Here is a 25827-nt window from a genome sequence, read left to right as displayed (position 1 = left end):
AGTAATGGGAGAAACCATCGTTTTCAGAAACTGTTACTAATTTCCAGAGACAGCTGCTCAGCCAAGATCCTGCTCAGTGCCTGACCTTCGAGAAGGAGAAACACTTAACAGAGCCATGAATATCGGATGTTATACAAAAGGAGAGGTACATATTAACGAGGACGTGCAGTAGTCGGATCGGGAAGTCTGAGCCTTCAAAGTACCTCAGTCGGTGGCGAAAGGGAGAGGCGGAAAGCAGCCGGGAAAATGAGGATAAAGAGGAGACTGCGTACTACAACAACTGGAGAGACCGCATGGCAAATGCCGCATGACCTCTCCCTTTGTTCATGAACGAAGTCACTTTTACAGGACTCCTCTGTCTCCTTTGGGCACACAAACCTCTGGCCACGGGAATTTTCCCGCACAGCCCCGGGCACAGGGCAGACACCTCTGTGCCACCCACAGCAACCGGGACGAGCCAGCGCTGCTCCGGCACCGGCTCCTGCCGAGGCCCCAGCGGGAAGGAGACCGCGGGCAGCCGCTCCCGCAGCGCCCTCAGCCCAGCGCCAACACGGGCCGGCACCGGCACAACCAACCCGCCAGAGCCCCCTGCCGCCCCCGAGGCCCGCAGCGAGCCCCGAGCCCCCGCACAACCGAGCGCGGCTCCCACCTGCCCTGGGGCCGCCTCCGAGCTCCGCCGCGGCTTCACCGGCCTTGGGCAGCTGCCGCCGCTGCCGGGCCCGCACAAACTGTCCGACAACGGCGCCTTTGCTGCACCCCGCCTAATGGGCGGGGCTTGTCCCCGCTCTGCCCAATCAGCGCGCGACAACCAGGAGTGACATTGGCACAATCAGCCAATGGCAGCGAGGGCCGGGCTCTGCACACGGCCCAGCCTCGGCCCGCGCTCTCAGGGCCCCCCGGGCTGTGGGAGGGCAAAGGCGGAGATGAGGAACAGCCCTGGAACGGGCCCGGGCCCGAGCCGCCATTGGCCTGGAAACACAAACAAAGTTCTCCGCAGAGAATGTTGGGCACCAAAATTTCTTTCAGTTTGAAAGACATGTGTTTGTTAGGGAAGGCAGGACTCTCCCTCGGACTGGAGAATGTAAACCCCCTCCCTCTGAATTATTATAATTTTGAAATTAAGGGGGTTTTAATCGAAGATACGAGAGAGGAATAACAGTTTCTTACTGGTATGTATAACAAGGCAAGAAAACAACTGTGGAATTAATAACAAACAGAACCAGGGAGCCTGTGACAGCATTTCTGGCCGAGATGGGAAAGGATGGAGGAGAGGATTTGCTTCTCAAAGCCCTGGGGCAGTCAATCCCAGTGCCCCTGCAGGACTCTGAAAATCACTAAGCTAGAACAGCAGGAATGAACAAAAGATGTTGGGCTGGTGGACGAGATGTATCAGAGTTTTTCGGCAGGAGTTGGAACCTCAGGACGTCCCAGCAGGGCAGGGCGGGGCTTCAGCGCAGAGAAACTCAGAGCAGCGCTGAAGGAGCAGCGGGCAGCGGCAGCTGGGTGTGAGCAGAGGGTGATCGGTGCCTCTTTTAGTGAGGAAGGGGTTAATAAGGCCTTAGGTCAGTGGCTGCTCTTACGAGCAGAGGCTCACCCCAGAGGAGAAGGAGCAGCAGCTCTGTGCTGGGTCACGGGGACTTCCTCTCCTTGAGCAAGAGCAGCTCCAAACGTGTCTTCCAAAACCCAAAGCCTTGAGTAGCTGCCCACCCCCGCCCTCCTTTTTACCTGGGCCAGGCCAACCTTTTGTTTTCTCAAGCACCAACAAGTAGCTGCAGTTAGAATTATCTAGCAATTAATGGGAAAAATTCTATAGGTAAGAAGAAACAAAAGGAAAGAAAGCTAACCCTTAACAATAGATAAATATCTTAACAATTAGATAAATATCTAACAGTAGTAATGTCTTGAATAGTCGGCTATCATGTAAAAAAGAATCAAGATTATTATGAACAGTTCTTTAGGCACAGAAGAGGAATAATTTAAAATATGTTTTCATCTGCATCAGTCTCTGTATTTTCAGTTGTTTCAGGAGCAGAACCCTTAACTTTGGAGCAGTGAGTCCAGGGTCCTTTGCCAGCAGCTTTGACTGAGGTGAGGGTGGTCAGCAGGACTTGAAATGGTCCTCCCCACTTGGCTTGTAGAGGATCACTGTCCCACCACTTCGCATAGACCCAGTGTCCAGGCTGGAAGGGATGTGCAGGTGTGTCCAGTCCTATGGGTCTGGATAGCAGGATGTAATTCTGGAGCTTCTGCAACGTGGAACCTAAAGCCATTAGATATCTCTGTAAATCCAGTTTCCCCTTCATGTGAATTTAACCTGGAACACGTGGAATCTGATATGGCTGCCTGTTGTAATGCAATGGGGGTTCTTCCCTTTGTGGCAACTTCACCAGCCTGACCGGGTTACAGCGTGGCTAATAATAATAATAATAATAATAATAATGATAATAAGCGGGATGGGAATGATGGTGCCTGTGATATCCTTTTAATCCATCTGTGAACATGTGATCTGAGAGGCTGCATCCAAAGACCAGGGGGAGGGATATACACAGGGATACCCGAGGGCAAAGGTCCAAAGACAAATGAGAGTTAGGGACGTGCCTAGGCATGCCTGACATGTCCTTACAAATCCCATGGTTTTAGGCTAAAGCCTCTGCATCTGCAGGGCAGGGACCAGACCTAATTTCTAAGGCCTTGCTTTTTAACAGCCTGCCTCCCAAGGTCTTAAATTTGTGCTTTCTTTATAGGGAATTTGGGCTAAATCCCAGTCCATCTCAGCCAAATCGACTACCACAGGAAGGGGCTGGATCCAGCTCTGGGGATTGCTCAGGCAGTGATTCCTGCCGAGATGAGAGAGGGTCATGGTGTCACCCTGTCCCTGTCCCCATCCCGCAGGATGGACCTTGCTGGAGCCCATGGAGAGCGGGAGCTGCTCCGGAATTCCACCTGATCCTGCCTCAAACTTGCTCCATCCATCCAACTGATCCTGCTCTGGAACACCTCCCTGATCCCACTTCATCCATCCCACACCAATCCTGTTCCATCCATTCCACGTAATCCCGCCCCACCCATCCTGTCCCAATCCCTCTCTGGAATTCCAACCAATCCTGCCCCATCCATCTCACACAAATCCTGCCCCATCCACCCTGCACCAATCCTGCCCCATCCATCCCAGCTGATCCCGCTCCAGAATCCAGCTGTGATCCCACTCCACAATTCCATCTGATCCTGCCCTGGACCCCTGCTCTGATCCAGAATCCCTCCCTGATCCCAATCAGTCCAATCCTGCCCCTATCCCTCTCTGGAATCCCACCCTCATCCCGCTCCATACCTGTGGTCAAGCTGTTGTTCCCACATCATTTCCTGCAGAAAGAGAAGATCCATGAGATTCTAGCACTGATCACACACCAGGATTAACCCCAGGATCCATCCTGAGATCTGCACAGAGGGGATCCAGAGCTGGATCCACCACTGGTACTCACTGGCTGCCATGCTGTATTCATTCCTGTCCCTCCTCCCTGTGGAGAAACAGAAGGATCAGCGTTGGTGGCACAGGATTCCCAGAACAGTGCCAGGTGGATCCATGCCCCTTCCCGACCCCCATCCTGTGTTACCGGATTGGCGCTTCCAGACAACGAATCCAATGAGGACAATGAGGATGATGATGGCAGTGATGATGGACACAGCGACCACCACAGTGAGATTCCTGCCAGCTGTCGGCTCTGGGAAACGAGGGATGGTGAGCAGGGGGGGGGAATCCCCATTTGGGCATTCCAAATTCCCAATTCCCACATTCCACATTCCCAGCCTCACCCCAAGCGTAGATCCCGGGCTCTGACATTCCAGGATGCTCCACCCGGCACCGGTACTGCTCCCGCTCCTCCGGCCACGCCTCGATCCTGGCCCAGGTGTGGAAGGTGCCGTCGCTGTTGGGAACGATCCCGCCCCACTCTGTCTCCTGATCCCAGATTTCATCCCCCTTCATCCAGTTGACTGCGATGGAGCTGGGGTAGAATCCGTACGCGTGGCAGGACAAGATCAGCGTCCCGTGTTCCTCTTTTCCAGACACATGGACATCAGGGGGCTCTGGAATGGGATAACGGTGAGAGACATCCATGGGATTCCATGGGAATGGGATGGGGGTGAGATCTGACCATGGAATTCCATGGGAATGGGATGGGGGTGAGATCTGCCCATGGAATTGCCACTTGAATGGGACAGGGGTGAGATCTGCCCATGGAATTCCCACTGGAATTACTGCATTCCCAAGTCCTCTGTTCCCAAATCCCACATTCCCACAGGAATTCTGCTCCCACCTTTGTGGTCCAGCTCCTTCTGCCCGTATCTGACGTATTTCTGGAGCCATTCTGGGCATTCTTGCCCCAGGTAATTTGTCCACTCCTCAGCCTCGTTCTCTTCACGTTCCCAGCGCCTCCTGGTGATCTCAGCAGCGCTGTCGGCCGCCACGAATCTCCTGGATCCCAGGTCAAAGGAGACAAATTCCCCCCCGTCATAGCCACTCCGATAGAATCCACGGACACTCCCATCGGATACAAGTTCACAGCCATAAAGCCACTGTACGGTGTGGAGACCTGAGGGGATTGTACCCACAGAGACCCATGGAATTATGTCCCAGTCCCAGAGCCCCATTCCAGCCCGATGAAGCCCCAGAATCTGATGGAGACCCACAGAGCCTCATCCCAGCCCCATGGATCCACATCCCAACCCATGGATCACAAGATATCCATACCAGCCTAATGGATCCCCATCTCATCCCCTTGGCGCCCTGTGAATCCACAATCAAGCCCCAGCGATCCTATTCCAGCCCCGTGGATCCCCCCACTCACCTCTGCTCTGGTTGTACCGGTCCCGTAGTGTATCCAGGTTCCAGGCATCCACATCCTGGTCCTTCACGTAGTTCTGGGTCTTCCTATCCCAATATCCCGGCTCGGCTCCATCCTCCATCCACTGTGCCAGTGGCACCGCCCGGCCCCGCTCGCTGTCGTAGCGCTCGAAGGGGATCCCATCCACAAACCCCGTGACCATGTACTGGGGGATCCCCGGGCTGGGCTCCGACACGGCCACGTGCAGGAAATGCAGGGAGTAGAGAACTGGGGGGACACGGAGATTTGGGGGCGTTGAGAGAGTTATGGATCAATGAAAGGGGAACTGGGAGAGATGGAAAGGGGGTGCATGGGGTCCCAATGTCCAGCAATGGGGGCTCAGGGGACTCCCAGTGCCAAGGAAAGGGGGATACAAGGAGTGGGAGAGGTGGGATGGGGGTTCCAGGAAAGGTGCCCAGGAAAGAGGGGTCACAAGGTGGGGAGACCCAGGATAACTGGAATGGGGGGCTCGGGGGCCCTTGATGCAGAGGAAAAGGGGGGCTGAGAAAAGCAGGAATGGGGGTCCATGGGGTCGCAGGGTCATTGGAAAAGGGGTCTGGGGCTGGGAGAGGCGAGTGGATCCCGAAGGATCAGCCTGGGAGACGGGAAAGAGACCGAGGGGATGCGGTTGGGGAGGGGACGAGGGGAAAGGGAAAATTCCAGGGAGTTCATCTGGATCCCATTGGATCCCAGCTGCGACCCCCCTGAGACCCCTGGGACGCCCGGGACTCTCTGGGACCCCGTTTCGGGAAGCGGCGGGAGTGGAAAACGGGGGGGACACAGAAAGTTGGGAAGTCCGGGGGGTCCAAAGGGCGGGACTGGGGTCTGGGAAAAGCGGGATGCACGAAAAGGGGGTGCAGGGGGGTCCCAGGCCCGGAAATGGAGATTCACGGGTGTCCCAGTGCCCAGGAATGGGGGTTCAGGGGGGTTCCCGTGCTGCGATTCGAGGTTCAAAGGGATCTGGATGTCAAAGAACGGGAAATGAGTGGGGTCCCAATGGCAGATAAGGGGGTGCAGGGGTTTTGCGGTGCTGGGGAAGGGGATACAGGGAGGTCCTGGTGCCCGGTAATTGGCGCTCAAGGGGGTCCCAGTGCCCAGGAATGGGGGTCTAGGGGGGTCCTGGTGATAGGGAAGGGGATGGGAGGGTCACAGGACTCAAAATGGGGCTATGGAGGGCTCCCCATGCCTGGGAATGAAGGTTTAGGGGGTTCCCGGTGCCTGGAAATGAATGTTCAGGGGGGTCGCGGTTTCGGGGGGTCTCACTCACCTTTCGTCGCACCCCCCAGATCCCCCAGGAGCCCCAGGAGCAGCCCCAGACCCAGCACTGGACCCATCGCGCTGTTCCGCCGCAGGCCCGCCCGGCCCCGCCCCCAGAGCCGCCTCCGGCCCCGCCATTGGCGCTGCTATTTCCTTTCCACCAATGGTAACGCGATTGTTCTGTGACATCATCGGTCGCCGGGTAGATCCCGGTCTCTCAGGTTGGGACGCGGAAGCGAAAGAGACCGAGGGAGCGCGGCGGGGGGAGGGGACGGGGGAATTCCAGAGAATTCCTCTGGATCTCCGCTGCGACCCCCCTGGAGCCCTCTGAGACCCACCTGGGACCCCCTGAAACCCCCCCAGAACAGGGGAGACACAGAAATTTGGGAGATCTGGGGGTGCAAAGGTGAAGGAAAAACGCGGGTCTGGAGTCTGGGAGGGGCGGGATGCCCGAGAAGGGGATGCAGGGGGTCCCAGTAGACGTGAAGGAGGTTCAGGAGGGGGTCTCAGTACCGAATAAAGGGCTGCAGGAAGGGTCCCCATGCCCAGGAATAGGGGTTTAGGGGGTCCTGGGGTGAAGGAAAGAGGGGTGAAGGCAATGGGGGGTCCAGGGGGTCCCTGTGCCCAGGAAAGGGGTTGCACGGGTTGAGGAAAGTGGAGGGCGGGAGCTGGGAAAGGCAGGAATGGGGGTCCAGGGGGTCCCGAGGACAAGGAAAAGGGGGGCTGGGGTCTCCGAGAGGGAGAGGGTCTGGAAAGGGGGTGCGGGGGGCATTGGTGCCGGATAAGGGGGCTCAGCTGGGTGCCAGTGCTGGATAAGGGGATACATGGGGGTCCCGATGCACCAGAACTGGGGGTTCAGAGGGGTTCCGGTCCTGAATATGGGGGTTCAGGGGGTCCCGGAACTGGGGAAGGTGGTCCCGGTTCCTCCGAAATGAAGATTCAGGGCCGTCCCCGTGCGCAGGAATGGGGGTTCAGGGGAGTTCCCGTGCCGGTAAATCGGGGTTCAGGGTGGTCCTGGTGCCAAATAAGGGCGTGGGGGGATCTGGTGCTGGGGAAGGGGGTGCACGGGGGTTCCCGTTCACAGGAATAGAGGGCTGGAAGGGTCCTGGTGCAGCGGAATGGGGGTTCAGGGGGTGCGGGTTCCCAGGAAATGGGGTTCAGGGGGTTCCCTTCCCGGCTTCTGGGGTTCAAGAGGTCCTGGTGCCTGAAAATGGAGGTTCAGAGGGGTCCTGGTTCCCAGAAATGGGGGTTCAGGGAGGTTTCCGTGCCCGGGAATGGGGGTTCAGGGGGGTTCCAGGTGCAAGACAAGGGGGTGCAGGGGTTTTCAGGACTTGGAAGGGAGTACAGGGGGTTCCTGGTGCCCCGAAAAGAACGTTCAAGGGGGGTCTCTGTGCCCAGGAAGGGCAGGTTTGTCAGGAAATGGAAGTGCAGGGGGGTCCCCGTTCCCAGCAACGGGGGTTCAGGAGGGTCCCGGTGCCGGGGGCGGTCACCGGTCCCCGGGCGGATCCCGAAGCCGCAGCTTGGGAGACGCGAAAGTGATTGGGGGAACGCGAGGAGGGGACAAAGAAAACCTTGGGAATTCCCCTGAATTCCCCCTGGGACCTCCCAGGACCCCCCGCAGGACGAGCAGGGGATGGAGAACTGGGGTGGACGCAGAGACTGGGGGGTCTGGGGGCGTCCAAGGGTCAGGAGCAGAACTGGTAGATTCAGGAAGGGTCCAAGTTTCAAAGAAGGGACTGGGAGAGGCGGGATGGGGGATCCAGGAGTCCCTGTGCACAAGAATGGGGGTCCAGGGGGTCCTTGGGTCACGGAAAAGGGTGAGCTGGGGCAGGGAGAGGCGGGCGGATCCTGGGGACGCAATTTGGGAGATGCGAAAACGAGATGGGAGTAAAGGGGAATTCCAGGGAATTCATCTGGATCCCACTGGATCCCCGCTGAGACCCCCTAGGACCCCGGGGGACCCCCTGGAACCCCGTTCCAGGAAACGCCGGGAATGGAGAAATGGGGAGACGCAGAAATTTGGGAGATCTGGGGGTCCAAAAGCCGAGGAAAAGGGCGGATCTGGGAATGGGAGTGCAGGGGGCTCCCAGGGCACTGCAGGGGGTGCGGGGGGGATCCCAGTCCCGGGTATAGGGGTGCAGGGGGGTCCCGGTGTTGGGGAAGGGAGTACGGCGGAGTCCCCGTACCCAAAACCGAGGGTTCAGGGGTTCCCGTGCTGCGTGTTAAGGGGGAGTTTCCTTCCCGGAATTCAGGGCTCAAGGGGGTTCTGGTTACCGAAAATGGGGGTTCAAGGGGTGCCGGTGACCAGAAATTGGGGTTCAAGGGGATCTCCGTGCCAGAAGAGGGGCTACGGGGTGTCCCTGTCCTGGGGAAGGAGGTACAGGTGGGTCCCGGTGCTGGGGAAGGGGATTTTTGGGGGTCACACGACCTAAAATGGGGATTCCGGGGGATCTCGTGCCCGGGAACGGAGTTTTAGGGGGCTCCCGGTGCCCGAAAATGGAAATTTAGGGGGATCCTGGTGCCCAGGAATTGCGATTCAGGGGGGTCCCGGTTTCGGAGGGTCTCACTCACCTTTTGTCGCGCCTCCCGGGCCCCCCAGAAGCCCCAAGAGCAGCCCCAGACCCAGCGCTGGAGCCATCGCTGCCGTCCCCGGTCGCAGCTGTGGCGCAGCTCGAGAGATGCGAAAGTGAAAGTGCCCGAGGGAGCGCGGGGGGGAGGGGAAAAGGGGGAATTCGAGCAAATTCACCCGGATCCGCTCCTGGGACACATCTGGATCCCTCAGAGATCCACCTGGGACCCTTCACAGCCCCGCACTGCGGGACCCCCGGGCCGGGCTGTGCTGCGCTCCCGGACCCTGCGCTCGAACTCTGCCCGGAACCCGCCGGGTTCGGCCCGGAGCGGGGGGAGCACCGCGATCCAATTTTTCCTGCGGGTGCTGATCCCACCCCTGGCGGAGCAGGACTGGGCGCTGTGACCCCGATCTCTGATTCCCAATCTCCTTCTTTCTCTCCCTCTCCTGTTCTCTCCCTTTCCTTTGGGTGATCATACATCCCAGAGCAGCTGGAGAGCCCCGTGCCCAGTTCGGGTTTCCCAGGAAAAGGAGGCCTGGGGGTGAGGTGCCCTGGGCTGGCCGGGAATGGGGGTCTGGGGGTCCCCGGGGTGACGGAAACAGGAGATCCAGGGGCTGGCAGAGAAAGATTCCCGGGAAAGGGGGTGCAGGGGAGTCCCAGTGCCCAGGAATGGGGCAGGGCGGCTGCTGGGAAGGGACTGGGACAGACTGGGACACCGAGGTACACCAGGACTGGGACAAGAACTCACTGGGAGCAGAACTGGGGCACTAGGGATCACACTGGGATATACTGGGACCACACTGAGGGCTACTGGGAGCATGCAGGGGACAAGTGAGATACACTGGGAGAGACTACTAGTGGTTTGAATCATCTTGGAATTTACTGGAATCATGCTGGGAATGATCAGATCTGTAGTAGGGGTGAATAAGACAAACTGGAATAATGCAGTTGTAACTGGGATCATACTGAGAGCAGCTGTCCCAGGCTGGGGTCATACTGGGACTGACAGTGTCATACTGCCAGTGACTAGCATAGTACTGGGAGTAACTGGGATCATACTGGAAGTGACAGGGATCAAATCGGACTCATAGTGGGAGTATCTGGGAGTTACTGGGATCATACTGGGGTGACTGGATTTATACTGGATACCACTGGGGCCACAGCGGGGGCAAATGGCATCACAGAAGGTGTGACTGGGTTCATACTGAAAATGACTGGGGCCACACTGAACTCTTACTGAGAGGGACTGAGAGTGAAAGGAACCATACTGGGAATGACTGGGAGCCACTTGGGCTATGTTTGGGGCAATTGGGATCCTACCTGGAGTGATTTGGAACATACTGGCAATGATCGGGATCATATAGGGGGTGACTGGGAACCCCCGGGGAGGCGGCGGCGGAGCTCGGAGGCGGCCCCAGCGCAGGTGGGAGCCGCGCTCGGTTGTGCGGGGGCTCGGGGCTCGCTGCGGGCCGAGGGGGCGGCAGGGGGCTCTGGCGGGTTGGTTGTGCCGGTGCCGGCCCGTGTTGGCGCTGGGCTGAGGGCGCTGCGGGAGCGGCTGCCCGCGGTCTCCTTCCCGCTGGGGCCTCGGCAGGAGCCGGTGCCGGAGCAGCGCTGGCTCGTCCCGGTTCCTGAGGGTAGTACACAGGTGTCTGCCCCGTCCTAGGGACGCTGCGCTGGGGCCGCCTCCGCGCTCCGCCGCGGCCGCTGCCGGACCCGCACAGACGCTGCGGAAATGGCGCCTTTGCTGCGCCAGGGGCGCCTCGCCTGCGGCACTGGGGTGGGGCTTGTCCCCGCTCTGCCCAATCAGAGCGCGAGAACGAGGAATGACGGCAGAATCAGCCAATCGCAGCGAGGGGCGGGCTCTACACACGGCACGGACTCCCCCTGCCTTTCCCCGAGCTCCGCCATTTCTCGGAAACGTCACCTGAGGCGGGGCCCTGGCGCCGCCGGGAGCTCGGGGTGAGTCCGGGATGGAGCCGGGATTCACCTGCAGCCTCTGTAGGAGCCTGGGCCGGAGAAGGGGATGCCTGAGAGAGGCCAAAACCTCTCTGTCACTTCCCTCCTCACACTGCGCAGGGAACAGAACACATAAGGAAAGGCTCGAGGGTCTTGATAAGGGCGGGGAGAGTTTAATCACTGGTCAATACACCTGACTTGGGGAAATTAATTGAATTTATTATTGTGATAAATGTGATTCGTGCTAATTGTAGTTATATTAGCAAAATTGTATTTAGATCAATAGAAGATAATTGTTACAGAGTGAGGGGGGAGATGGGTGAGACAGGACAAAGGACATCTTCCAGATGTTGGGAGTCGAAGGAGGATGTTGGAAGCGAATAGTAGAAGGACGTAGGTCTGATAAGTAGCATTTAGAAATAGAGTTTTGACCTGGAAATGGGCCAAAATGGGACGATTCCAAGCATGGGATTTAATTCAAGTCTTGTTATGGAAAACATCTGCTCAGTCACACAGTGGGCATGCACTACCTGCAGGTCACACAGCGGACACTGATGAAGATGATGAGCCTTCATCGGAAATAAGACCCTCAAAAGGCTGAGAGACCCCCTAACCCATTAGTAGAACATACACCATACAACATAGTGATGTAGATTTTAGGAACAGAAACTAGGAGGAGTTTTCTAGAAACTTCTGTAGCATATAGTATATAAATAGGATTTTTGGCCTTGATGCTTTGGTACGTGAGGAATGGGAGCCACTCCCCGTATCCCCGGTCGGTTTTGCTTATGCTTTATACGAACCTCAATTATACTAAATTATATTCTCAAATATATGCATTTTGATTGTATTCTTCTCCAATACTTTAATTGTATCCATTTATAATTGTTACTATTAAAAATTTGCTGCTACATTTAGTCTTGTTGCTTGATAAACTGGAAAAATAGAACGTCATTCATAACATTATCAAACAACTCAGAGCAAGAGAATGAGAAAATAATTCCTAGGAAAACATCTTCCCCTCACCCTTCCCTCCTTCCCGGGTTTCCTGTTATTCTCCATTCCCTCCCCTGTCCCCACACAGGGGATGGGGGTCACAGTCAGATCGTCACTGTTCCCGGTTCCTGTCTGCAGTACAGAGGTGGCTGCCCTGTCCCCGGGACTGTACCTTGGAAGGTTCAGACTTCTCGATCTGTCCACTCCATCTCCCCCTCCAATGTGCACACACACCTGCTTTTTTTTTTTTTTTTTTTTTTTTTTAGTAAAACAATATTCATAATTCTTTTGTCTGTTCTTCTCTAGTTCAAGAATTTAACACAGCCTTGGCTGAACAACAGTCCATGCCAATTAGCACCATTTTCTAGAAGTGACAATCTCTTTTGTTCCTTCTTACCTACAAGTCCCTGGCCCTGTTTCCAAGCAGATTCCCAGGGTTTGTTTAAGTCACATTCACCCTGTTCCTTTCACCCGTCACTGCCGGAGCCCCTTCGCCTGCTCGCCCTCGCAGGTTCCTCCAAACGCGTGTCCCTGCCCGCGGGCTGGGCTGAGCTGAGCTGGGCTGAGCCGGGCTGGGCTGGGCTGGGCCGGGCTGGGCTGGGCTGGGGGCAGCGAGCCCGGCAGAAACCAACACCCGCGGGACGCTTTGGTTCGCAGGGCCCGAAGGTCCGGGGTTCCTCCCTTTCCCCTGTTCCACTTGGTTTAGGATTACATTTTTGGAGGGGATAAAAGCGTGTTTTTTCTCCAACACTGGGTGGGTTTTTCCCTTGCATGGAGCACTTGGGCCTTCCCCGGGCCCCTTCTGCCCTCTTGCAGAACCAGTGGCATTTCCCACCACGCACAGTTTGTAACCAAGAGGCGGCTGCAGCCGAGGAGGCTCCAAGCGCCTCCTTTCAGGCTGACTCTGCAGATGCCGAGGCTGCTCTGGGCTCTGCCGGGGCTCAGCTCTGGGCGAGGCTGGGCCCGCTCTCCCCTCGCACTGCTCGGGGCAGCTGAGTCACAGGGGGAGAAGGCAGGCACACAAGGGTGTTGAGGTTTTAAGAGAGTTTTTATTCAAAAAACTGCCATAACAAACAGTCCTAACGACCCTAAGTAACTAGCAGTGCTAACTACCATAACTAACTAGTCCTAACTACTGTAACAAAGAGCTGTTCTCAAGTGCTTCGTCTCCTCTGCTGCACCCGTGGTTGCTTTGCTGCAGCGATCAGAGGGGTCAGGCTGGAGAGAGGCTTGGCTGATGATAAAAATGGGTGCTGCCCAAAGGATAAAAAAGAAAGAAATGAACCATTACTTTCCAGAGTCAAGTTCCTGGACGAAGGGGAATGGTTTGAAACTCAAGAGACGGAAGCGAGCTCAGATTAGGTCTAAGGAAGAATTTTTTTTACCAGAGGAAACACTGACAGAGGGTGCCTGGAGATGTGGGAGGTGCCTCCTCCCTGGAAGCATCCAAGCTCAGGTCAGGCAGGGCTCTGACCCACTTGAAGATGTCCCTGCTCGTTGTGGGTCACCAGGTCCAGATGACCTCGAACGGACCCAGCCAACCCCAACCAGGCGAGGATTCTGCTTGCTTTGCGTGTGAAAAGCAGAGAGGCTGGAGATTATCGGAGGTCCCCCCCCAAGAAAAGCCCTCCCTGGCGCTGCTGTTTCCCCTGCAGCCGCTTCGCGCTCACCTGCAGCAGCTCCTGGGCAGAGAAGCGCCGCTCGTCGTCCGAGTCCAGGCTGCACTCGAGGAAGTCCCGCAGCAGAGCCGACAGGCGCCGCGGCTCCTGCAGCTGCGGGGTCCCGTTCTGCCGGATCAGAGCCCGAGCCTGCAGGAAAAGCAAAGGCAGCGCTGTGCCAGCTTCCTTCACACCCACAGCTGCTCACATCGACCCCGGTAACTCAGCCCCAGCTCCGGGGGCAGTTTCCTCCCTGGCAGAAATGCTGCTCACGGCTCATTTTTCTATGCCAGCCAAAATCCCCAAACCCTGATGCAGCCACAGCCATTGCAACACCCAAATGATCTTGCCTTGAGAGGCAATTTCGTTGTCTGACTTTGTTAGTAGGAACCTCCATCAGAAACAGCACATTTTGCTCCTCCAAATACGGACACCAGCTTTACAGGCCATTTTCAAGAGTCAATGTGGTCTGTGTGTGTTATTTCAAAGGATTCTTGCATCAAACACGTCTGCAGTGCCACTGACACTGAAGTAAATGAATTCCTGATGCCCCATCCCAGAAATTGCCAGGCAAGGAACAGGAGGTTGGGGTTGCTAGAAGCTCAGGCTTGATGACAGAGAAAGTAGCTTGGACTAGGAAGGAAATATGCTGGACTATGGGGATGTTAAGCAATCATCTTCATGTTTTAGACAAGCTTCCCAGTGAGAAAAGTCACGGGGAAGTTCAACTTAAACCTCTCTTAAAAACCTCTTTTAGAAACTCCTTCAGAAAACTTGTTGGGTTTGGGGAAGGGTTTTGGGGTTGGTTTGTGGTTTTTTGCAAGATAACATTAGAGCTGATACACTGGCTTCACATTTTCAGGTCATCCTCATAGACAGAAGAGCTGTAACAATTTGAAACCCAAAGCAAATTGTTGCTGGAGACTGCAGAATATTCATCTGTGTTCAGGCTCGAGTCTTCTGGGAATTCCCTTCCCAATATGCAGAAACCTCCAGCAGCTCCTCCCAGTGCAGGGTCAGCCTGTGCTCACAGGCCTCTGCAAACCCTGGAGAATTTGCCTCTTACCACAGCCCCTGTTTCCTTGAAGTAAGGAGGTTCTCCTTCCACCATCTCAATGGCCACAATGCCGAAGGACCAAATGTCCACCTTGGGGCCATAAGGAGACCTGGTCACAACTTCTGGGGCCATCCAGTGAGCAGTGCCCACCATGGAGCTGCACTGGTCCTGCTCAGGGCTGAGCTGAGCACAGAGGCCAAAATCAGCTGAGGACAGAAACAAACACTGTCAAAGACAGCTGCAATGAGGAAACCAAGCACAAAGATTCCCCACTCTCAGTGTGAGAATGCAGTAGTGAAGTCAGCTGGAAAAGTCCTCAGGGCTGTGGCCAAGGAATGATGGAACTGGACCCTTCAATAAACCCTCAGCGTTCATGCAGTGGCTTTTACTGATTCCCTTGCAGTTTAGATTCCAACTCCCGTCCCTCTGGAAGGGCCATACCCAGAGCAAAGCCACTCCTGACACTCTGCTCCTCTCCTGAGCTCTCTGCACGGGGCAGCCGCTCTCAGCTGGCAGCAGGGGCCGGGCAGTGCCAGCAGCAGCACTTGTGGGGCTCTGACCATCACTGGAAACAGCCTCACACTCACACCCCGGGGGCACCGTGCCTGGCCACGAACACCCACCCAGCTTGACAGAGCCAGCCATTCCCAGAAGGATGTTGGAGCTCTTCAGATCGCTGTGGATCACCCGGTTGGAATGGAGGAAATCCAGGCCCTGCAGACACTGAGAGACAACAAGAAACACAAGGGTAAAAATCAGTGGCCAGAACACATCAGACAAGAAAGGACAGTTTGGAATTCTCCCAGCAACAACTTTGCTGTGACAGGCCAGGAGACAGTGCAGACAAGCTCCAGGAAAATGGTTCAAGGCAAAGCTGAGAACAGCAAATCAAATCAAATCAAAGAAAGACAGAGAGAGTACCACAGCAGCAGGAAAGAGGACAAGAACAGAGTAGAAGTGTAGTGATACTGGCAGGCCACTGACTCCAGAGGCTCTTCCTTCTCCAATTCTTAAAAACAACACAGAAACAAAGCCCTGAGCATGGAGCCCCTCCTGCTCTCACAGCCTGTTTGGAAGGACCATCGTGTCCAAGCCATGGGAAGCACAAGCAGGATCCCTCACCTCCCGACTGACAGCTGCCATCTCTCCTTCAGCCATGCGTGTCTGTCTGACAACGTCCTGCAAAGTTCCTCCATCCATGTATTCCATCACCAGCCAGAGATCTTCATCAACGAGGAAGCTGGAACAGGAAAACAACAGCATGGAGATGAATGTGCACTGCTCAATTCCCCCATGGAAAAGCCTCGAGTGGAGTTTTGTTTCCAGGTCACTTGTCCATGAGAACACGAGCAGATGGAGAGACATTCCTGCACAGGCCTTGGAATCTGCACAGGCTGAAGGAGAAGGAGACACCTGTGAGAAAGGAGATGCCTTAGATGGCAACAAGTGAAAAACGCAGTTTAGCAACAGCCCAGATCAGTGTGGAACCACAACACTTGCCCCCGGCTGGTTCAGCATCTGAACTCATCAGTTCCACCATTCCCTCCAGAACAAGGCAATGCAACTTCCAGAGTTATCCAGGCAAGGAGGTCAAAAGTTGGGACAAAAGTTATCAACTGTTTGGGAAACCATGCACAAAGTCCCTTCAGAAACAGGCAAGGCCATTGAAAAATGGGCAAATGAGGCATTTCTGGAAACCTGGACTTCCTGGCATCTGCAGCAATGGAAAAGAGTTGGGAAGAAGAAGCCAAGGGAAATAATTTCTGCCATGGTTTATCAGCACTTGTCATAAGGCACAGCAAAGGGGTTCAGCTTGAAGAAAAAACCAAACAAAAGCATGGAGGGAGTGAACTGCCAGGCTGTTGTTGAAGATATGGCCGGGTCAGGCTTTTTCAGAAGAGGTTACAGACTATGGATGAAAGATTAACACAGGGCTCTTGCACGGGATAAGACCTGAAGCACTCACCTGTCCAAAGAGTTGACAATGTTGGGGTGGTTCTTGCCTTTCAGGACCAGGATCTCATTCACAGCTCGTTCCCTGTTCTGCTCTCTGAGACTCATTTTCTTTATGGCCACCTGAAGTGACATTGCAGACCTTTAGCTGGAGGGGTCTGTGGCAGGAGACCACAGCAAACATAGAGTGAATCTTTTTGGAGCGACAGAGCCAGGCTGTGCCAAACTGCCCTGGCATGGGACACCAGAGCTCAGCAAGTGCCATTCCCACAGCGCATTCCTCTGCTGGCTGGGGGCTGCTTACAGGACACGTGGCCAGAGACATTTGGCCTTGTAAGCTCTGCAGAAATGGTCCCTCAGCTGTCAGCCTCAAAGCTCTTAACAACATTTTCTGCACCTACAGAATCTGCATCTTCTCAAATGGCCTTAGTTTATCACCACTCCGATGATGATGATCATTATTATGATTTAAACACATTTTGCAAGCAGGAGGTAATTCTGGTGCTGTGAAACAGAGCAAAACAGCCCAGAACCCTTTAGCAACTCTATGGGACTTGGTCAGGATTTCAAATGCCACTGCTCTGTTTGGGATTGCACAATAAAGCAAACACAGACATCCACTGTCACAGGCTGTCACTAACACCAGACCCAGTTGTGTTTAAACTGCAGCGTTTAGGAGAGAGCTTTGCTCTGGACATCCATCTTCTCATTTCTCTCCCTCTCTCTCTGTGAACAGCTGCAGTAGGACTAAAACCCCAAACTGAGCCCAAGCATGATCTCTCCCTAATTAGGCCTAATTAGGCCTTTGAAGATGAAAAGCAGGAAGGAAAAACTGCTAAATAGCGTTCCTGTCCAAGGCTGGGATGAAGATAAATTGAGCCTCAATTCCACCTGCTGATGCATTCATGGTTTTAGATATGAAGACCAAGCCATGGTGTCCGGCTCTGACAGACACCACTGCCCTCCTTGCATTCCTCTGGGCACTTCAGAAGCACCAAGGCTGTCCCAGCTGTGTTCTGAAGGCTGACACTGCTCTGCCTTCAGAGGAGCAGCCTGTGCAGGAAAGCTCTGCTGGGCCCCCAAAGCTGCAGCCACAGCCCCCAGCAGAGGGGAAAGCCCTCGAGAGCTGCCAGACGTGCTGGACGTGGTGGCACTGACCTCTCCTCCAGTGGCCCTGTCGAGTCCTTTATAAACAGTTCCAAAAGCCCTGGAGACAAAACAGCAGAGAAGAAAGAATCAGAGCTTTAGGCCCTGGGAGTGAAAGGCAGCCCAGACAGGAGATCTCTGCTGCCTGCAGCATTCACAAAACACCTGAGTACATCGACCCTTCAAACAGCAGTGCAGCAGCCACCAGCCGTCTGCCAGGCAAGGTGTGCAAGAGAAAACTGAGCCCAACACGAAGGAAAAGGGCTGGAGCGAATGTCCACACTGAATTCCTTTAGTTCAAAACCTGAGGTGGGGGGTGTGTGTCTAAAGAACTGGAAAAGAATGTATTTCATCCTTTTGCATTTCCTGCCTAAGACTTGCAGGATCCACAAGGGCCCTGCCATCAGGCAGGTGATGCATTTTCCCCTCGAGTGCAGCAGCTCTGTGTCTGTTACTGAATGTATGGGGTTTATTACTTGTGCTGAAAAAAGCACTTATTAGTTCTTCTTGAGAACTGTTTTCTGAGAGTCACCAGATGGTGAGTTGCTCTTTAGGGCAATCAAATTCCAGGCACAGAAGATCTTGCAGGTCCTGCTCCTTGCTGCAGGCAGGACACTGCCAGCCTCAGGGGCCTTTGCCTTCTGACCACAGTTATCAATTCTGACCAGGACTGAGAGACAGCAGGATCATACCCCAGTGTCTGAAGGTGTTTGGAGCTCTCCTGACTCCAGCAAAATACCTGGGCCCTGCTTGTGCAGAAGGACCTGCCATGCACTTACCCTTGGCCAATCTGCTCCAGTCCCAGGTATTTCTCAGCAGGCTCCCCCACGCTCACGATGTTCCCTGAAAGAAACCACGTGGAAGATGCTCCCTCCCAGATGGAGACCCCCCGCCTTGCAGCAGAGCCAGAATGCAGCCCCACTCCCTGGGGCCATGAGCCCCTTGGTGTCAGCTGGGGAAGGACAATGAATGACTCGGTGACATTCAGCTGCAGAGCAGCACTGGGTGCAGCTCATGCTGAGACACACACACAGCACCCTGCTCTGGCACACAGGAACAGAACAGACGTACTCAGCTGCATCAGGCACCGCTCCCCTGTCCCCTCTGGCTGCAGGGCTGTGCTGCTGTCAGAATGTTCAGCCCAGGATCCCGCAGCGGAGGGAGGTTCAGTGTCCTCTTCCCAAGCAGAGGGAGGTTCCTCGTCCTCTTCCCAAAATGCTGCAGGTTCTCCATCCTCTTCCCGAGATGCTGCAGGTTCTCCATCCTCTTCCCAAGCCACGAGACGTTCACCATCCACATCCCGTGCTGGGATATGTTCACCCTCCTCTTCCCGAGCCACAGGATGTCCTCTGTCCTCATCCCACACCGGGAGATGTCCATCGCCCTCATCCCACGCCATGGGAGCTTTTCTATCCTTGTCCCATGCCAGGGGACATCCACCATCCTCCTCCCGTGCCGGGAGATGTCCACTGTCCTTGTCCCACACTGCGGGAGCCTTGCTGTTGTATTCCCAAACCACGGCGTGTTCGCCCTCGTCCCCCAGAACAGCGGGAAGCTCACTGCTGTCTTCTTCCTCTTTGGAAGCAGAGGGAGCCAGAGGAGGTGCTGATGCAGCTTTGGTGCCCTGAGGACAGACAGTAGCGTGAGGGACAGGAAGTTCTGTCTCAGTTATCACCTTATTTATCCTCAGCTACACATCCAGCTGCACGGAGCACAAACAGAGTTCAGAGTTGTTCACACAATGGGCTAAAAGTGACATTGCCACTTATTGTTGGGAATTCGATATTTCACCATGGCTAAGGCAAATCCTCTGCCTGCAAAACCAGACCTGCAGCTCTTCTAAAACTCTTCAGCAGAAAAGGAGAAAACTGACAGGGATCCTTTTGCTGCTGCTGCTGCAAAGACCCTGACAGGGACTTTCCTTCAGCCTCCCAGGATGGCACTCGGCTGCCACACACAGAGCTCACAACTTGCTGCACAATTCTGAACACCAGAGGTTTCTTCCCACTCACCGAAGGAGGAGCTGCTTGGGATCCACGCATGAGGTGCCCTGGAATGGGAGAGGGAACATGAACCAGATGCTGGTAGGAAAAAAATTGCCTGTTGTGGGAAATGCCACGGAGCAAGGCAACCCCAAGAGAATATTTTGCTTTCACAGCATCCCTCCAGGAGCCACAGTCCCTTCACAGAGCAAGCAAGAGAACAGCACAAAATCCTGGGCTGTGTCAGCAAACAAAGGGAGTTCCAGGCTCCACTGCCACAGACGCCCTGCTCGAGGGAACAGAACCCCCCCAGGCCTCATTGCAAACGCCTCGCTGGCTGCAGACACCCCCTTTTCCAGCTGCAGCTGCTGGCAGGAACTCTCCCAAACCAACGGTGTCTTCATGGCAATTTGGTTACAAAGTCAACTCAAAGGTCCAGAGGAAGAACAGAAAGCACACAGCAAGCCCAAAGCCACAGATGCTGCACCGAGATAAAACCTCAACTTACTTGCCAAGTGAGTTAAAAAATACCCCGAATAAGCCACAGAGTACAGAGTGCAAACTGCAGCAACCACTTGCTGGATCATTGTGGCCGCGCTGCACACGTCTGCAGGCTGCACCCCTGCAGGCACACACGGACACGGGTCAGGGCTGGGCTGGCTGCCGAGAATGCCTCGGGCAGGAGGATCCTCCGGCAGTCAGCAGGCACCCAGAGCCTCTGGGCACTGAGGCCTCTGTGTCCCACAGCAACGGGAGCACCACTGGGATGTGGCAACGCTCCTGTGACATCACAGCAGCAGCTCACGGAAAGAACGCTTGGAAGGTTCTCTGTGTCCCAAAGGAGCACAAAGAATCCTCCAGGGCACAGCCTACTGCCCGAAGGATCCAAGAGGAACTCTGAAAATGCAGCAAACAAGGACACCCCATAGTCCAGCCTGAACACTGAGTGGGAACAAGGAAGGGACAAAACCAAAGGAAACGTGACCTTTAGTCACTGATGCGTCTGACTAAAACCAGCAAGGCTTGTTCCATCTGGGATCTTTGTTCTAGTTCTAAAAACAAGCAAAGTTCTCCACTCTCAATTTACAGAATGGAGAAACTGGGGAGGAGGTGGGATTAGGAAGGAGGAGGAGTAGGAAGAGGAAGATAGGAAAAGGAGGAGCAGTAAGAGGAGGAGCAGGAGCAGGCAGAGGAGAAACAGGAGGTTCCTGTGCCCCCCGTCGCCCCCACGGCATCCTGCAGGTGAGCGGGGAGGGAAAGCTGGTCCCAAATCTATCGGGGGGTCCCTGAGAGGGTTTTTTTTATTGGGGTGTGTTTGGAGCTCGCAGATTGAGGAATTGAACCCCAAATATCGCCTGGCATCCCTGGGAGGTTTTTTTCTGTGTGTATGTTTGGATCTTGCAGGACCCCAAAGCTGAGCCCCTTAGGGGAATCTTTTGGGGGTCCATGTGGCCATTGCCCAGTGTCGGCAGGGGGGAGGACATTGGTCCTGGGGACCCCGGGAGAGCAGAGGAGAGGAACCCCTGGGATCTCCAGAGTAGGGACAGCAGAGAGGGGTGATCTCCGGCAGCCTGGAAAGGGGGGAGTCTGGAGAGGAGGGACCCCTGGGATCCCAGGGATCTCAAAGTGAGGCATCAGTGAAGAAGGGACCCCATGGACCCCCAAAAGCCCCTGGATCATCCCTAAGCAGGACCCTGGAGAAGGGGGAAACCCTGGAGCCATTGGACCCCCATCATCCCAGGGAAGAGAAACCTCTGGAACCCCAAAGTGGAGAGATCAGAGATGGGGAACACCTTGGAGGGTTTTTTGTGGCTGAATCTTGATATTTTGGAGAATTTCATGGACGCAAGACACCTCCTACATTCTAGAGATGGATTTGGGCAGGAGGAGCCCCCAGCCCGAGGAGCCCCCACCTTGTTTTTACCCCCAAACCAGGATTTGTCATTCCCAAGCCACGGCTGGATGGAGGAGGAAGATAATCCCCACAAGTGCTTGGAATGTGAGAAGAGCTTCCACTACAGCTCCCACCTGAGGAAACACCAGAACATCCACACTGGGGAATGACCCTATGGGTGTGGGAAATGTGGGAAGAGCTTCAGCTGGAACTCCAACCTCACCAAGCACTGCTAGATCCACACCAGGGAACGGCCTGGAATGTGGGAAGACCTGGAATGTGGAATTCTGAGCTCATCACCCATCAGCACATCCACTCCAAGGAGAGGCCAGATCGAATGATGGAGACACGAAGGGACCCGGAGCTCTCACTTGACCCGACACCAACGGAGGCTCCACTAAGGGAAGCCCTTTGAGTGCCCCGAGTGTGGGAAGAGCTTCGTGCTCTGCTCCAGCTCCATCCCCCACGGGAGGATCGGTGTTGGATGATCCCCAGTGACCCCCGTTGGGCAGAGCCCTGGTGATCCGTGGTCCTGGTGATCCCCGTTGGGTGGGAGGAAGCTATTGGAGAGATTTCTTTCCCTCCTCTTCATGTTGCTGCGATTTGGTTGGTAATAAATTCCCTCGCTGTGCCCAGGCTGGGTCTGTTGTCCCGTGCCGGAGTTTGCTGAGGGATCTCTCCCGGTCCTTATCCCCACCCAGGAATTCTCGGTTCCATTATTTTGTCCCCTGTGCGGCTGCCGAGGGCAGGGACAGAGCGACTTTGGGGGGTGCCTGGCATCGGGCCAGCCCTCGCCATGGGCACCCTGAGATCCCGCACCCACCTGGGCACACATTTCTGGGCACACCTGAGCTCCCACCTGCCCAGCGCCCCAAGGTTCCCCCTCCGCAAAGAAACCCCACCCGGGGCTGCGATCCAAAAGCAGCCGGAGCGCGCTGCGGCAAATCAAAGTGCGAAGAGTTGATGACTCCTCAGTTGCCAGGGGGAGCCTCAGAAAAACGGGTCCCCAAAAGTGCTCTCAGCCAATCAGAGCGCGCGGCACTTCTGAGCCCGGCCCTGCTCCGGCCTGGTGCTCCCAGTGCAGCCCCAGCGGCTGCTGTGGGGCTGGCGGCACCTGCTGGGCGCTGGCCACGGGGCGAGTGGCGGCAGCTGGGGCCCTACTGGTGGTGCTGGGAGCACCCCCTGGTGCGGGCGCGGAGCTCTCGGGTGAGCGGGAGGGGAGAAGGGGGAAAAGGGGGCAGTGGGAGCCCGAAATGGAAGGGGGAGGAGGAGGGGACCCCCAAAGGAAGAGCGAGAGGGGCTGAGGATTGGGGGAAGGTGAGGAAGGGGTGGGAGAGGGTCGGAAAGTGGGGAAAAGGGGAGGGTGGGACCTCAAAATCGAGGGAGAGAGGGTTGGGGATTGGAAGAAATGGGTGGGAAAGGGGAAGGAATGGGACCCCAAAAGTGATTTGGGAAGCGGCTGGAGGTGGGAGGGGAGAGGATGAGAACAAGGAAATTGGGGGAAGGGTGGGAAAGAGGAAGTGGGAGCGCGGGCAGGAGGGTCCCATGGCGGCCGTGGGGCACAGGGGGTGCGGGGTGGGGATCCGGGGTGGCCCCCGGACCTCTGGGGGTGGTGAGGAGGCACCCCCTGAGCTGTGTCCTGCACACACAGCGGTGTTCCAGAGGATGGGAAAGTGCGAGTGTCACTTCATTAACGGCACGGAGAAGGTGAGGTTCGTGCTGAGGCACATTTACAACCGGGAGCAGCTCGCACACTTCGGCAGCGATATGGGGCTTTACGTAGGGGACACCCCGCATGGGCAACAACTGGCCCAGTACCGAAACAGCGACCCGGAATTACTGGAGTATTATCGGGCTCGGGTGGACACATCCTGCAGGTACAACTACGACTTGTACGCCCCGTTCCCCGTGGAGCGCAGACGTGAGCGTGGGGCAGAGCGTGTCCCCACAGGCCCTGCCCTGGCAATGACCCTGGAGCCCCTCAAAACCTCTCTGGGAATCACCCCAGAGCCCCTGGCGTACATGTGCCGATTCCCGGGGCCTCCCATCCCTCCCAGTGGCCCCCGTGGCTCTCCCAGTCCATCCTGGTGCCCCCCCGTGCGTCTGTCTCATGCATGGTTGGAACTGACGCCTCTCAGCCAATCAGAGCGCGGCTCTCTGATGACTCATCAGTTGCCAGGCAGATCCGCAGCGCCGAGTGCCCCGCGCTGGACTCGGCCTCCCAGGGCCGGGCGCTTTTCCCCCAGATCCTCCCAGTGCTGCCCCAGTACCCCCCAGTGAGGCCCCAGTCCCTCCCGCACCTTCTCAGCCCATTCCCAGTCCATTCCGAGTCTGATCTCAGTTCATTCTCATTTCAAACTCAGACCTCTACCCACTCTCCCAGTTCCCTCTCAATCCATTCCTGTCTCTCCCAGTCCGCCCCCAGTGTATTCCCAGTCCATTCCTAGTCCCTCCCAGTCTATTTCCAGTCTCTCCTAGCCCATTCCCAGTCCTTCTCAGTTCCACACCACCCCTCCCCTCTCTCTGCCAGTTCCCCCAAGCTGATCCCAGTGCGTCCCCACTCTCTCCCAGTGCCCCTCAGTGTCTCCATCTCGCTGGTGCCCTCGAACTCCCAGCCCGGTCCCGGCCGCCTGCTCTGCTCCGTGATGGACTTCTGCCCACATCCATGAGATGGTTCCAGGGCCAGCAGGTGCTCCCGGAGCACGTGGTAGCCACCGACGTGGTCGCCAACGGCGAATGGACCCACCAGCTCCTGGTGCTTCTGGAAACCACCCCTGGCTTGGGGTCAACTACACCCGCCAGGTGGAGCACGTCAACCTGGAGCAGCCGGTGAGACAGCACTTCGGTACGGGGGAGGCACTGGGATGTGCTGGGAGTAACTGGGAGGGAGTTGGAGAGAGCCTGGTCTAAATGGGGAGAGGGCCTCGGGGTCTGGAAGGGCTGGGAAGGGATTTGAAGGATGCTGGGGAGGGAGTTATGGGGTTCCGGAGGTGCTGGTGGGCACTGGGAGGGAGTTTGCGGGTGCTGGATGTAACTGGGAAGGAGTGTGGGGATGCTGAGTGTAACTGGGAGAGTGCTTGAGTGAGTCTGCAGGGGATGAAAGGAGACTGGGGATGGAAAAGCAGGAGTTGGAATGACGTTAGTTGTGCTGGAAAGAGAGTGGAAGGGTGCTTGGTGAGTCCCGGAGGGGCTGGGAAGGGACTGGAAAAGGTTTTGGGGGTCCCGGAGTAGTGGGGGGAAAGTAGGAGGGGGCTGTGAGACCCTGAGAGGGACAGGAGGGGCTTTGGTGGGTCCTGGAGAGGCTGGAAAGAGATTAGGAGGAGGTTAAAGGGGGCCCTGGGTGGGCTAGGGGGGATTGGGAGGGTGCTTGGAGGGTCTCGGGGTGTCCATGAGAGGTTTTGGGGCGTCCTGACCCCTGTAGACCCCCAGAGATGCCACCAGACACCGCCCGCAGCAAGGTGCTGATGGGGATCGGGGGCTCCGTGTTTGGCTTCGTCTTCCTGGTGCTGGGGCTCGGCTTCGACCTGTGAAAGAAGATGGGGGGGGAGGTGTCCCGGAGCGTATGTGCTCCCCCTGAGGCCCCCAACCGGGTGTCACCCCCTTTTCTCTGCTCTACTGAGCCAGCAGAGGCTTCAGCCCCGCCCTGTGGCCTCCGACGCAGCCAGGACCCCCTGCTCCGATCCCACACTGATTTTGGGGGTGTCGTGTGTTCTCCTCAGCCCCGCTGGGAGCCCGGCTGCGCCCAGTGCTCCCAGTAAAGTTTCCCAGTTTCCGCAGTCCCCTTTATTGTGGGGTGAGACTGGGGAGGGACTCGGGGGGACCCCGCGGGGGGATCGTGGCTGGAGGGGAGGGTGGAGTCCAGGTGGGGAACACTGGGTGCTGCGGGTCTGCCCGGCAACCGGTGAGTCATCACAGCTGCTCTCCCTGATTGGCTGAATCTTCTCCATCGCATTCTCTGATTGGCTGAGGAGAGGCCCGGGAGTTGAGAGAAGGAACAGGAGAGATCCCGGCCCGAGCACCGGCACGGGAACAACAGAGCCAGCCTGGGCACAGCGAGGGAATTTATTACCAACCAAATCACAGCAGCACAGGGAGAAGGGAAAGAAATCTCTCCAACCCCTTCCCCCCACCCAACAGGGATCACCAGGGCTCTGCCCAACGGGGGTCACTGGGGATCATCCAACACCGATCCTCCCATGGGGGATGGAGCTGGAGCAGAGCACGAAGCTCTTCCCACACTCGGGTCACTCGCAAGGCTTCCCTTAGTGATGACTCCGTTGGTGTCTGGTAAAGGTTGATCTGTCAGAAAAGCTCTTCCCACACTCAGGACACTCGTAGGGCCTCTCCCCAGTGTGGATGCGCTGGTGGACAGTGAGGGTGGAGTTGCGGTTGAATCCCTTCCCGCAGTCGGGGCAGCGGAAGGGCCTCTCCTCTGTGTGAATCCGCTCATGTAGGAGGAGATTGGAGGTGGTCTGAAA

At 56.4% G+C, this 25827-nt stretch overlaps 1 protein-coding gene and 1 pseudogene across 7 annotated transcripts; one reads left to right on the top strand and one right to left on the bottom strand.

The window, feature by feature from the left end:
* Positions 1-1846: 1846 nt before the first annotated feature.
* Positions 1847-9687, bottom strand: LOC148218209 (class I histocompatibility antigen, F10 alpha chain-like). 7 transcript variants are annotated; one of them, XM_088157952.1, is made up of 8 exons: positions 8709-9686; positions 4845-5108; positions 4314-4589; positions 3811-4083; positions 3612-3719; positions 3480-3515; positions 3329-3360; positions 1847-2260 (listed from the first exon to the last, which is right to left on the bottom strand). In XM_088157952.1, the coding sequence occupies exons 1-7, from the start codon at positions 8773-8775 to the stop codon at positions 3335-3337; spliced, it is 1050 nt and encodes a 349-aa protein (XP_088014078.1). In that variant the 5' UTR covers positions 8776-9686; the 3' UTR covers positions 1847-2260; positions 3329-3334. The 7 variants fall into 7 exon arrangements, 4 of the variants coding, with proteins under 4 accessions (XP_088014078.1, XP_088014079.1, XP_088014080.1 ...); XM_088157953.1 differs by having other exon boundaries at positions 1847-2246; XR_015800549.1 differs by having other exon boundaries at positions 3480-3719; positions 8709-9687.
* Positions 9688-22476: 12789 nt separating this feature from the next.
* Positions 22477-25107, top strand: LOC148218208 (class II histocompatibility antigen, B-L beta chain-like; annotated as a pseudogene).
* Positions 25108-25827: the final 720 nt, after the last annotated feature.

The sequence above is a fragment of the Sturnus vulgaris genome, unplaced genomic scaffold, assembly GCF_052056855.1.
Source record: "Sturnus vulgaris isolate bStuVul1 unplaced genomic scaffold, bStuVul1.hap1 Scaffold_194, whole genome shotgun sequence".
Lineage (NCBI taxonomy): Eukaryota > Metazoa > Chordata > Aves > Passeriformes > Sturnidae > Sturnus > Sturnus vulgaris.
The sequence above is the reverse complement of the archived record's forward strand: the minus strand, read 5'-3'. Positions and strand labels throughout refer to the sequence as shown.

What these genes read in the sequence shown, in the direction of transcription:
- LOC148218209 (XM_088157952.1), bottom strand. Translation starts at nt 8,775, where the DNA reads ATGGCTCCAGCGCTGGGTCTGGGGCTGCTCTTGGGGCTTCTGGGGGGC. An exon ending in CCGGTACAACCAGAGCAGAG is followed by an intron (nt 4,590 to 4,844) that starts GTGAGTGGGGGG and finishes CAATCCCCTCAG; the next exon opens with GTCTCCACACCGTACAGTGG. An exon ending in GAAGGAGCTGGACCACAAAG is followed by an intron (nt 4,084 to 4,313) that starts GTGGGAGCAGAA and finishes ATCCCATTCCAG; the next exon opens with AGCCCCCTGATGTCCATGTG.